Raw genomic sequence first — 12,263 nt, forward strand, 5'->3', positions numbered from 1 at the left:
GAAGAAGTCAGAAAGCTGAAAAATGAACTGGACCACTTTGATCCATCCTTTTTTGAAGAAATTGAGGATCTAAAATACAACTATAATGAAGAAGTTAAAAAAAATATTCTCTTGGAAGAGAAATTGAAAACAGTTTCTGAACAATTTGGTGTTCAGGTAGATATTCCAGCCAGAGTTTCTATTGATTAAATGAAAAAGTACAGAATGTTTTTAAAGAAGACCTGAGACTTGGCACAGAAAAGAAACAAGAACATTCTTATGTCAGGGGTCAAACAAGCTTTTTTTATACTTTCTCAGAAATGTGTCTCAGCTCTTGCCAAAGCAAGCATCTCCATGAGCTACTGCTTGTTTTCACTTCTGCAAACACAGAAGCAAAAGTAAGAACTAAAGGTATAGTACTATTATACTGTTGTTTTTTGTGCTAATTTATTATATAGTCAGTGTTATATTTTTATAGATCTTACATTGATGTGCTTGCAGTGAAGGTATAAAACTCAATGCAGTTTAGAAATTATTTATTTTTCTACATTTGTTCATTACTAGTGTATTATTCAAACAGTTTAATGCTTATTTACCCTAAAACTGACAGTCCAGAAATATGGGCTTTATCTAATAAAATATATACAAACTTGCTAAACAAGTTTACTTCTCATTTTTTTGCGTTCCATTAGTATGACTGAATTTTAGTTTCATTATCAGAAGCGACTTTACGTAAAGCTGCCCTGACATAATTTAAGCAAACAATGTACAGTAGTATTGTAACACATGTATTTCAAAAGAAATGTATCTTATTAACTTAAACATTTTAAAACAAATGCCAGTGGCTTCTCAAACATTGTATTCCATGACATATACACATATATCTTACTTTTATTACTCATAAGATATATGTTGCTCCTTTGAAAATATATGGAAGCAACAAAATCACTACATGTATGTATTTTTGAGGAAACAGCAATGAATTTGCACACAGTAACTCTTCAGAATTGATTTAATGCACACAAGTATTTTTTGCTACAATATTTGTAGCAGAGTATAAAATATAAACAGAAAGCTACCCCGAGGCTACTCAATTGACCCAAAGTTAGTGAAGAATAATGTTCTACTCCTCAAAAGTTTGACAGTAAAGCATTCTGTTTTAAAAAAAGCTTTTTGGAAATTTTTCTTTCACTTTATAGTTTGATCTGTTGCAAAATTTAAATATGCTTTTCAGTTAAACGTTGCTAGAAGAAATTCATCCATACAAATTAGTCATTACCACAACTGAATGTACAAACTATACAATAATTTAAAACAAAAAGCAGATTTCAGGTATGTAACCATCACTTCAATAGGTATGTTTCCCACACAAAAAACTGCTCAAAAGTTTATAGATTTTTATTTGTGGCTTGTCTGCTACATAATAAGCAGCAGTATTTGTTATATATACATGTACACACTGAGCCATGTGTTGCCTAAATACTATTTACATTGCATTTCAACAATGGAAACCTTTTAACATCCCCTATCTAAGGAATGAACAATCACACAGATGGCTACTTTTTATATATATATAAAAATTTGGTCACAGGTTACTTACTATATCTCTGAGACTATTGAATCTTTGTCCCTCCAATTTTGAAAAATAATGGAAAAGTGTCTTTGGCTCAAAATTATAGTTGTATTTGGCACCACTAAAGGTGATAACAACTGGCTGAGAAATCAAATGAGGGTCTGCAATTGGCCAGCACAAGCCAAGATGATGCCGATGGAGCTATGAAGAAAAGAAAAACAATTACATTACTAACTGCACTAAGTACCAGATCAGAGTCTGAAATAACTGCACGGACACATTTTAATACTCAATCACTGAGACAGGTTTTTAAATTCTTGATGATTGAAGGCTTCATCCTTTCCTACTTGTGTTTGAAACAGCTACTCCATTCTTCTCTCCAAAATTACATTACAAGCATAAAATAGAAGATACAAATTGCACCAAATCAAAACTGACATCTGGAAATGACTCTGGAGGCTTAATATTTCATTCCCATGGTTTTCTTCTAAAATAAACAGCCAAATAGATTGAATGATGAGCAAACACCAAGATATTATATGGATTCACATGTGTATATTTGCATGTTCCATGCAGCTTTTTCTGTAAGCACTAGTATGTTGAAATGCATTCATGTATAATGTGAAAGTGCTTCTAGGGAATTAAATGATAACATAATTTGGTGGTTTGTTTTTTTACTAAGCTTTCAATTGCAGCTGAAAATCCATTTTCTTCTTTGCTCAATTTTTAAAAAATAAACTTGGCAGCATGTTGAAGCTACTGAACTAAAGGCCTTTCATTTGTAGATAAAATCAAGATGTTGGTTATTCAATAAATCTTTCAGAATTACCTTAATTAAGTTTCCATCAGCACAATGCCATACAATTCCTTCAATTTTCCCTTCTTTGCTTTCATCAAACCAAGACAATATGTCATCATGATTCAGTGGAGGGGCATTTTTTATTTGAAATGTTCCATGTGGTACGAGAAAGTGGATAGGATGTTTCTTGTCTCCTAAGCCTATTTAAAGGATTATTAAACAAATACAATCAATTATTTTATTTTATTACAGAAGTTCCCAAGTCCCACCTTCATTTCCTAATCGTCAATGATGCTCCCTCTTGGGCTTTTGCTTTTATAGCTCCATGCTACTTGTAGACGTTTTCCAAATATTTTGTTTCTAGAGTCTGAGCAATTCAGCTAAAGACAGACAGGAACCCTTCTGTTTGCTGCAGCTCAGACGACCACTGCCCTAGGGCTTTATCAACATAATGCTTTTTTTTGTTATTTGTTTAGTTGTAAACACTTAAAGCAAGCTGCATATTAATATGTTTGTTTGCCAAAGGTTTTGCTGTGTATTGTAATTCTTAAAAGATTGTGATTGCAATAATGGTACACAGTGTTTATTTCCAGTGCCTGATATAAAGCTCTCAGAAAAATATCTTGTTGATAAATATAAGATATGCTTACCATATGGATTTGCATTAATGCTTGTTCCAATAAGCTCCAGAGTTTGTTCTGAGAGATCTGATAAGGGCAATAGACTAATTTCCAGAACACCAGGTTCCTCAGTGTGATTCTTCAGAATGAGTGCTAGTTCAAATTCATAGTCAACAACAGAGGTATGCCAACAATATTGTTTGCTGTTTTGTTCCACTGGCACCCAGCCTGTAAAAAAACAAAACAATATTTCCCCCCTATTTAGGGTTGGCTCCATTGTTTATAAAAATATTACAGGTGATATGAACATTAATATTGCTCAAATATGAAAAACCAATGGTTAAAAATAATCTCTAATCGGACACTGAGGTCTTGCATATATCCAAATTCATATTGCTCACTAGGGAACGCCTCCAACAATTCTGTCTCAATATTGCACTTCAGTGTGATCTGGAGAATCCATGTTATTCAGATCAGCCCTGTCATGATATTTCAACCTTAGTCCCTCAATAATATAGTGAAGGTAAACAAGATATATAAAGCTACTTGAACAAGAAATAGGCTATACAAGGACTAATTCACCATGCAAGTATGACTTTTGACATGGTAATTCCCAACTTACTTGTTTACAATATTTATAGGCTACTCTAGAACAAATTTAACTGGGTGGCTTGTTTTTCAGTTATAATTGTTGAATGAGTAAATTAATAAATTATTACATAAAGTATTTAAGATCTCTAAATAACTAGAGTTTGGAACAGATTTTTCTGGTGTTAAGCTATGTTTTTCTACCTGGAATATGTCCATTTTCATCAGGAAAAGGTTTTCCATTGCAGTACTCTATTTCCTTTGTTGGAATCCAGCATTCAGGAACAGGCTTGAAGTCATATTCAATATTCCAAGTAAATCCTGGAAGCAAAAATATGAAATACACTTGTTTTCTATCTTCTCAAGTATTAACACAATTTATCCTAAGACAAAAAAACTGGCAATAACAATTGATTACATGGATTTTATAAATTTAAGTAGTATGGACTGCTCTGTTAAGAGTATTATCAAGGATATTAAAATGCTGATTCTGCATTTGTATGTATAATTATTTTTCTTATACCCCACCCATCTGACTGGCTTACTCCAATCGCTCTGGATGACTTCCAGCAAAAATGCAGGAAAAGCAGCAGCAGCAGCAACATCAAACATTAAAGGCTTCCCCAAATAGGGCTGCCTTCAGATGTCTACGAAAAATTATACAGTTGTTTAACTCTTTGACATCTGGCAGGAGGTACATGCAATGTACATGGCAGGTGTGACTACCAAAAAGACCACCTGTGTGGTTCCTTGTTGAAGGCCCTCAGAACTGACCTCCATGTCTGGGCTGAACAATGAGCATGGAGATGCTCCTTCAGGTATACAGTGCTGAAGTCTTGTAGGGCTTTAAATGTCAACACCAACGTTCTGAATTGTGCTTGGAAATGTACTGCGCTAATGTAGATCCTTTAGGACCGGCATTATGTGGTCCCGGTGGCCGCTCCCAGTCACCAGTCTAGCTGCTGCATTCTGGATTAACTGTAGCTTCCAAGTCACCTTTTAAAGGCAGCCCCACACATTTAGAATCATTTACTTTTTGAACCTTCCTATATTCCTCCTAAAAATACCGATATTCCAGTCAACAAGAAGAAAGGAGCACATGCACATGGTGGCAAATCAAAAGAGACTTGAGGAAATGGAACTATACCAACTTCACCCTCTCAGACAAAATAGCCATGATCAAAATGATCACCCTCCCAAAACTAATCTATTTATTGCAAACCTGGATTCCCCCAGCCCAACTCCAGAAGTGGCAGAAAAAACTACCCTCGTTTATTTTCTCATACAAAAAGCCAGGAATAAGCCTCAAATACCTGTGCCTCCCCAACTAAGAAGGATGGGGAATCCCTAACATAGAATCATATTACATCGCTAACCAAGTACACTACATATATTCTAGAAGACGAGATGAAACAATGGGTCCACTTGAAGAGAGAAACCACTGAAAGCATCCCCACAACAGCATCCCCATTTCTCCAAAATAAACTAAAGAAAATCCCCACAACACTGAACAGTCCATGCTTAAAGCATGGAATGGAAAAGTAGGCAAACGATCCCCATCCCCACTAACCCCCCTATTCCAGCATGCAACACAAAACCTCCAGATAAAAACCAGGCTAGCCAAAGGCCAACACTGTCTAAAAGACTTCTACAACAACAGCCAACCCCTACCAACACGAAACAAACTAGGACAAACTAGGGGACACCCAAATAACTTGGCTAACACATCATCAACTACATGCCTTCTTAAACAATCCAACAGTAGAATCAGCAGCCACTAGGCCCTGGACCACCTTCAAAAACCTCTTGACAGCAGAGGGACACAGTAAAGGGATGGTATCCACAATATATAAAATACTGCTCCAAAATCCCACAGCCCGCCTTGATGCTATCAAAGAACAATGGGAGCATGACATAGGCTATGAAATAAACGCCGCACAATGGTCTAGAATGTGGTCTAAACCTCCCTTTAAGTCCGTATGAGCCAAAAGAAGGGAACTCAATCTGAAAGTCATCTACAGGTGGTACTTAACACCACAGAAACTGGCACGGATATGCCCAGAAACCTCACCAAGATGTTGGAGAGGCTGCATCTCCACAGGCACATACCCCCAGATGTGGTGGGAATGCCCTAAAATCCAACCCTTCTGGACAGCAGTCCTATAAGAGATATGCAAAATAACTAAACAGGTATTAGAACTCACCCCAGAATTGGCCCTACTGAACATCTTTCAAGATCATAATGACCACTCACATTATATAGAGCTTATAACCCACCTACTCTCAGTAGCCAGAAGCCTCATAGCCAGACACTGGAGGGAATTTTCAGAAGTAAACATGAACCAATGGTATCGAATTGTATGGGAAACAGCTTTGCTAGAAAAGCTAGCCAATAAATTAAAATTGACACAGGGACAAATAGAAGACTTCACCCAAGTATGGCTCCCCTTTATCAGCCCAACAAGAATCTACTGACTGACAGCATATGAATCTCTCTGGTTTACCTGACCCAACAAGCCCCCCCCAATGCAAACAAACCCCACCCAATGCAACCATCCACACCCTTCCCCCCCAATACATCTCACTACTAAGGAAATGTAATAAACAAATAGAAAGAAAACCTACGCAGTTGACATTGACACAAAACGCCACACGTACACTATACAAAATAATATAAGCCTCACCACCCCACTCCTCCTCTTCCTCCTCAACCTTATACTGTACTCAACACTAATGCCTCACAACAAATTAACTGATTTGTAAGAAAGACAGTACAACCAAAAGAGATAAGACATGTACTTTTGTAAACCAATAAAATATTTAAAATAAATAAATAAGCTCTTGATTACCAAAAAAAAACCAAAACCCCAGCTACCAACCTTTTGAGTCACCTGCTGAGTGCACAAAACGTTTAAACCTCTTCTCAGCTTGCTTGTTTGGTTTTCTATCCAACCGGGCCCAAAGGTATGGCTGCCCTATAGTGAACAAAATGGCATCAAAATTTATCATGGAGTTCCTTACAACAAACAAACAAAAATCTAGCCAACTCCTTTCAACGAATACTGAATATTGCTTTTAACTCTGACATGGAGCAGCTACTCGTATAAGTTCTTACAACAGTCTTTGAAGTAAACCCACAAGAGTTACGAATCTACACAAATTTCTGCTGGCCTGCTAGAGGGATAGTAGCCCCGTGCTTCCACGCTTGCCTAGAGGAAGGAAACTTACAAAAGCATCAAGAGAAAGCATGGAGCCCGGATGCCTGCAAGTGAGAGTCATGTGTAGGGGGGAGAAGAGAACAGCCAGTCCCTTTTGCCAATCAGTATGTGGTGAGGAAGACCTTGCTCACTCAATTGCGGGGAGGGAGGGAGGAAACACTACAGAGAAATGGAAGGAGGCGACTATGCCAATTGCCCAAGGTCTGGCTTGCCCAAGGTGGCTACAGTGACATCAGGCTATCACTGTTCTTATCAGTGAAGGAAGTGTGGGCTGATGTACTCATCTCCATCAGCCTGGGCAAATAAAGGAGGCTGTCCTACCTACCCTTCAGCCTCTGACCATCGACAGGAGCCCAACACTTAGCCATGAATTCAGTATGGATAAAGCCCATATTTTGAATTATGTACAGCATATTTTCACTATAAAAAGGACTACTTAACAGAGCTCTTTCACGTTACCTTTGTGCGTAGTTATGTAGCAGCAAGTTCCATCCACCTTTTCAGTTGGGATTGCACTGTATATATCTGCATCTAATGCCTTTGGATTAATAGTTTCGGTGGCCAGCACTTTAAAAGGCTAAGGAGAAAATAGGTGTCAAAGTATTTTGGAAGTATAACTTTTTTCAAGGCAGGAATTAGCTCTCCATCCCCACCCCCACCCCCACCCCCAAACCCAGCAACCTTCATTCTTAATAACATTGATTCCAAGACACTGTACAGCCATCATTTCTATGTTGTAAACCGCTCTATGATATTTAGATGAAGAGCGGTATATAAATGTCATAAGTAATGATAACAATATCAATTCACAGGATAAAACGTAGACTCTGTTTCCTCCTGAATTTCAAAGTCATTTTGAGAGGGTTCTCCATTTTGAAGGAATCAAGCCTAGGGTTACAGAATCTTAAAAGCTACTATATCCATGGCAACAAGGATTCCATGCATCATTTATCATGGGAACAACAGTTGCTCTCAAGGCTTCAGTTTGAAATTAGAAGCCGTATCACCAACAAAATAATGGTACGTAGCTGTGTTTATTACTTTGAATTCATAGGGATAATCTCATTAAAAGATGGCTACACTACGAAAATCCAACTTATAATGTAAGCTTTTTTGCCATCAAACTTAAGCAGAGAAAGAGTGAGATGTATTCTGATGGCTTGCGGTTACTGCTGTTTCTTAGCATCTGAATACAGAAAAGTTATTAAGGAACTTGCTCAGTGCATTATAATGGTTCAGCCTGAATGCGAAAATATACCCGAGAGGGGAAAGCAGGGAGGCATCTTCACCTTCACAAGTATCCAGCCCACTCCAGCTACTGATGGCACTTGGGTAGATCAATGTAAATGACAGAGAGCACTTACTTGAGCAGCAGGTGCAAAAATAAAATAAGATACACCTGTTGCGTTAAATGAGACTCACATATTCCAAAGGAGGGGTAGTGGTGTTGATGTTGTGTACAGGCCTAGAAATACTGTATGGGATTTCTGAAAGAGGAGATGCAAGGTGGATGGGTGGATTTTTTTTGGAAGGGGGAGGCTAAGCCGAGCTAAGTCTTAGCCCAAATATGATGCTCAAGTACCTAACGACCCACCCTAGCAAGGGCCAGGAAGCAGAGAAGGGTGCCCCAAAACGTCCTCAAAACATTCAGGGCCATTTCGCTCCTGCAGACATTTCTACAAGGAAAGGTGCATGCAGGTAAAGTGCCCTTGCATGCGAAGCACAGACTACAGAGACTTTAATAATAAAATAATAATAATAATAATAATAATAATAATAATAATAATAGCCGCCTCACTTGGGATGAAAACACGAGGCGAGGCGATCAAGAAGGCAGTCGGGGAAGAAGAAGCGCCTTCCTTTCCCAGCTGCCGACCCGCCGCCCCCGTGCTGGCTTCTTCTTCCCCGCCGCCGGCTTACCCCCGGCGGGCGCGGGGCTCGCTCTGCCTTCCCCGCCGCATACCTGGCGCTCCCTCTTGGCCGAGGGCTCCTCCTTCACCTGCGTCACGAACAGGCAGGCCACCTTCTGCTGCACCGAGCCCAGGCGGCTCATGGTGGTCCCTCCGGCCTCGGAGCAGGCAGCGGCCGGCCGGCCCGCGCGCGACGCCGGTGATTAGCAGCAGCGGGCCTAGAGGCTGCCTCCCCTCGGCGGCGACCGGAGCAGCAAGCGTAGCTAGGTCCGGCTGAAAGGGGTGCTGGGAAATGTAGTCCGGCAGGGAAGCTGAGGGACTCGTTCTCGCGTGACGTCAGCGCAGAGGGGCTGGTCGGGCCGCCCGCTCGTCCCTAATAAAGAGAGCGCAGCTTTTGCGTATGCCAGACTTGAAGAGTTAGAAATGATTGTGCTTGGAAATAAGACAGTACATCTCCCCCTAGCGGGGAAAAGTATGAGCAAAGTGACCTGCATGGCTTTTCAGTCAACAACAACCACCCAGGTGCTCCCTGTTGGTGGCCAGCTTTTTCCACTTGGTTTGTTAGTATTTATACTCCGCCTTTCACCGCCGACGGGACTCAAGGCGGCTGGCAGTGAAAAAGAGGAGCCGCTCAAAAGAAAGAAAGAAGCCAAGTTGATAGAATTAAAGCTGTACACATATATACTTTAAAAATGGATTTGGACAACTCCAGCAATGCGTTCAGATAGAGGACTGTCCTTGAGCAATGTTTCAAATGGAGTGCTGTCTTTTGAGGGCACTGGCAACACACATGTTACATCTCCAGAGTTTATACCATTTTTCAGGCTAAATCCGTGCACTCACTGGATGTTTATCCCTGCAGCTGCTGTTTGGTAATGTAGTTACATCTAAACGGGCAATTTGGTTCATTTTCTATAGCATGTGTCCAGCTGTTAGCTTCCATAACTTTCTGTGTTGCATAGACAAGTCTTCAGGTGATTTCCCTTTGGGTGGGGAAATGATGGCTAGTCTTTAAAATCAAATGTAAGGGTTGTAGAGAAATGTATGTTCACAATTTACTATTATAAATATTATATTAGATATGTAGCCTGTTCAGCAGAAGTGTTTGGCTTCTCTATTATTATACTATGAGCTGTCATAAAAATAAGCGTGCCCTTTCTCCATGTCAAGCATTAGACTGAATTAGATCAATGTTACTTTTGGCTTCAATTACATACAGATTAAGCGGGAGGAAGCCCTACTGAAAACAATGGAACTTCCTTCTGACTATGGAATTTTAGGGTTTCAGTGTTATTAAACACATGGAGAACTGACAATAGCCACATATATTAATATATTTTAAAATAATACCAAATCAGCTTGTTTCTTCATTCAGATGACTTATTCATGGTTTCATTTATGGAAGGAACACCAGTTGCCACTGAACTACAAGAACCATTAGGGTAAACATGCTTTATAAGGTTGCATACACAGTCTGAATAGCTGTAGCTGGTACTGTTCTATGTTTTCCCAAGCTTTAATAGCAAGAAGTTCAGGACCAATCTTTTACATTAACCTTTTCTCATTGTTTCTTCTTCTTCTAATGTTCTGTTTATTTAAAACTTATTTCTAAACTCATTGTGTGTTCTTTGGTGTGACTAGCTCAGTTTTTAAGGCAGAAAACAAGTCCTGTATAAAATGTAAACTGTGTTTATTAAACATGTACACTGGTTTCCAACAACAGTTATCAAAGAAACCACACAAAAATATTAATTGTAATTATAACTAAATGTATAGTAACAATATTTATTACAAGGATTAAAACAACCATTCTCCAATTTGAAAGCAACTCCCTTTAAAAGTTAAAAAGCCTAAAAACCTAAAAGCCTTTCCATAGATAAAGCCAGGCTCAAGGCAGCTTGCAACTTGAAAAGATTTGCATAATTACAAACATAACAATAGTAGTAATAAGCAATAACCAAAATGCATTAAAAAGTGCACAGCCAAATTGAACAGTTTGCATATAAAATAATAATAAAATATAAAAATAAAAATACACCGCCCTTGCAGGCCAGGTGGGAAAAGGCCAGCCAGGTCTTCCAGGACATTAATCCAATCTAGATATTGCAAAGTATAGTTCACAAAGGCTGCATCATCAAAGGAGATTGCAGCTGGTGTACCGGGTGAAGCCAGAAGGAGTTACTTCTGATCACAACCACCACCTGATAGTCTAGGAATAAGGCCAGATGCAGAAGTCATAGAATGCAAATTTGTTCTTTCAGGAGGGGTGAGACTCTATATTGAGTAGACCATTCATTCATTCCACAATCCAGAGTCCTGCAAACCACCTTAATCCATATCTTTTCTAGATAACTGGCCTTCATCCAGCATGTTACTGATTTTGTGTCATGATTCAGGGATTCCACTGCTTCACTAATATTTGAGGAAAAGCAGAGATGTAACTGAGTATTAACTGCAATACTAATGGCACTGAACTCCAAATCCTCCAATAATCTTGTCATTTAATGACAAACAGAACTCTGTGGGACTGGAGAGGATAATTTAAAGGAGGCAAAACAGGAATCCCTCCCTCCAGAAATGTACAGAATCACTCCCAGGTAACTTCAGTTTGTAGGGTAGATATGCCAGTCAGCAGCAATCAATGATCAAAATATATTTAAAAACCAAGGCTTTGGCAGGCAGGCAATTATTGAAGAGGGCAGGAGCTGATGTTTTCACTTGCTTTCACTCCCATCCTTGTGCTTCTCTTAATTATATAAGTTACAGATGTTCCTCTCTTAATTGAATTCTACTGACTTAGTAAGGTACAACGAGATGAAAAGGCTACACAAAAATCACTGTTTTCTTTCTCTTTTAAACATAGGAGCGATGAAAATAAGCGAGGACTCCCAGTTTGAGGGGTCGTATGGTGGCCTTTGTGATGATGTCATAAGAACCAAGGTAACAATGAGAGAAATTCTGGAAGTTTGAATTTGCGCACTGTCTAGCAACCACTCTCAATCTGTGAGCACTTCAACAAACCTGGAGAAGGTACCGTCTGTTTTACAATTAGTATAAGTAACCCTTTGAATAAAGCTCTCAACTGGAGGTCTCCCTTTAAGAGGAAATAGAATTTAGATCCCGAATACAGCTGTATTCAGAACAAAAGGGAATGTTCTTTCCGTACACGCTGATAGTTCTTACATTTGCATTGAGACCTTTCTAAAGGCAGTGGAGTAGAAGCACAAGAGGTGGCAATGGCAGAAGTTGGGGATGACTGCTATTTCTATTTTCATTCAACCTGTATAAAGGTAAATACTGCACAATTTATAATGGCTTGCATCTATTGTGTTGTTATGTGCCCTCCACTTTTCCAAGTAGTGAGATGTTTCAGGGATGGTGCTGAAGGGTTCATAGAGCAATTTTGTGTGTTTTTGTGTGGCAGTAAGCTCCATTCAGCAGAGTCTAATCCAGGTATGTGTAGAAAACTGGAGTCTTGTTCCTTTGAATAAGAAAGAGCACTGGAGACTTCAGTTGTCTTTGTAATAGGATGATGATGATTGCATAGCAAAAACAAACATGCATTCCCACAATGGG

At 39.2% G+C, this 12,263-nt stretch overlaps 3 protein-coding genes across 15 annotated transcripts in view; 2 read left to right on the forward strand and 1 right to left on the reverse strand.

Moving 5' to 3' along the window:
• The window catches only part of CEP290 (centrosomal protein 290), a 47,371-nt gene extending 45,827 nt beyond the window's left edge, over positions 1–1,544 (forward strand). For all 8 annotated transcript variants that reach the window (XM_083698850.1, XM_083698848.1, XM_083698854.1 and 5 more), the window contains one exon: positions 1–1,544. In XM_083698850.1, coding sequence (XP_083554976.1) covers positions 1–189 — 189 coding nt within the window. In that variant the 3' untranslated portion in view covers positions 190–1,544.
• RLIG1 (RNA 5'-phosphate and 3'-OH ligase 1) lies at positions 1,362–8,958 on the reverse strand. The gene is made up of 7 exons (XM_083699461.1): positions 8,741–8,958; positions 7,237–7,354; positions 6,439–6,534; positions 3,764–3,880; positions 3,002–3,199; positions 2,382–2,551; positions 1,362–1,753 (listed from the first exon to the last, which is right to left on the reverse strand). The coding sequence occupies exons 1-7, from the start codon at positions 8,828–8,830 to the stop codon at positions 1,565–1,567; spliced, it is 978 nt and encodes a 325-aa protein (XP_083555587.1). The 5' UTR covers positions 8,831–8,958; the 3' UTR covers positions 1,362–1,564.
• The window catches only part of LOC310825560 (uncharacterized protein C12orf50 homolog), a 21,995-nt gene continuing 17,218 nt past the window's right edge, over positions 7,487–12,263 (forward strand). Inside the window, exons 1-2 of one of the 6 annotated variants that reach the window (XM_083699380.1) lie at positions 7,487–7,797; positions 11,551–11,627. In XM_083699380.1, coding sequence (XP_083555506.1) covers positions 11,556–11,627 — 72 coding nt within the window. In that variant the 5' untranslated portion in view covers positions 7,487–7,797; positions 11,551–11,555. Of the gene's footprint in view, positions 7,798–11,550; positions 11,718–11,753; positions 11,978–12,263 lie in introns of those variants that run through there. The other 5 variants (XR_014555361.1, XM_083699382.1, XM_083699378.1 and 2 more) reach the window with 5 other exon arrangements.

The sequence above is a fragment of the Podarcis gaigeae genome (genome assembly GCF_964106915.1).
Source record: "Podarcis gaigeae genome assembly, chromosome: 10".
NCBI classification, from domain to species: Eukaryota; Metazoa; Chordata; class Lepidosauria; order Squamata; family Lacertidae; genus Podarcis; species Podarcis gaigeae.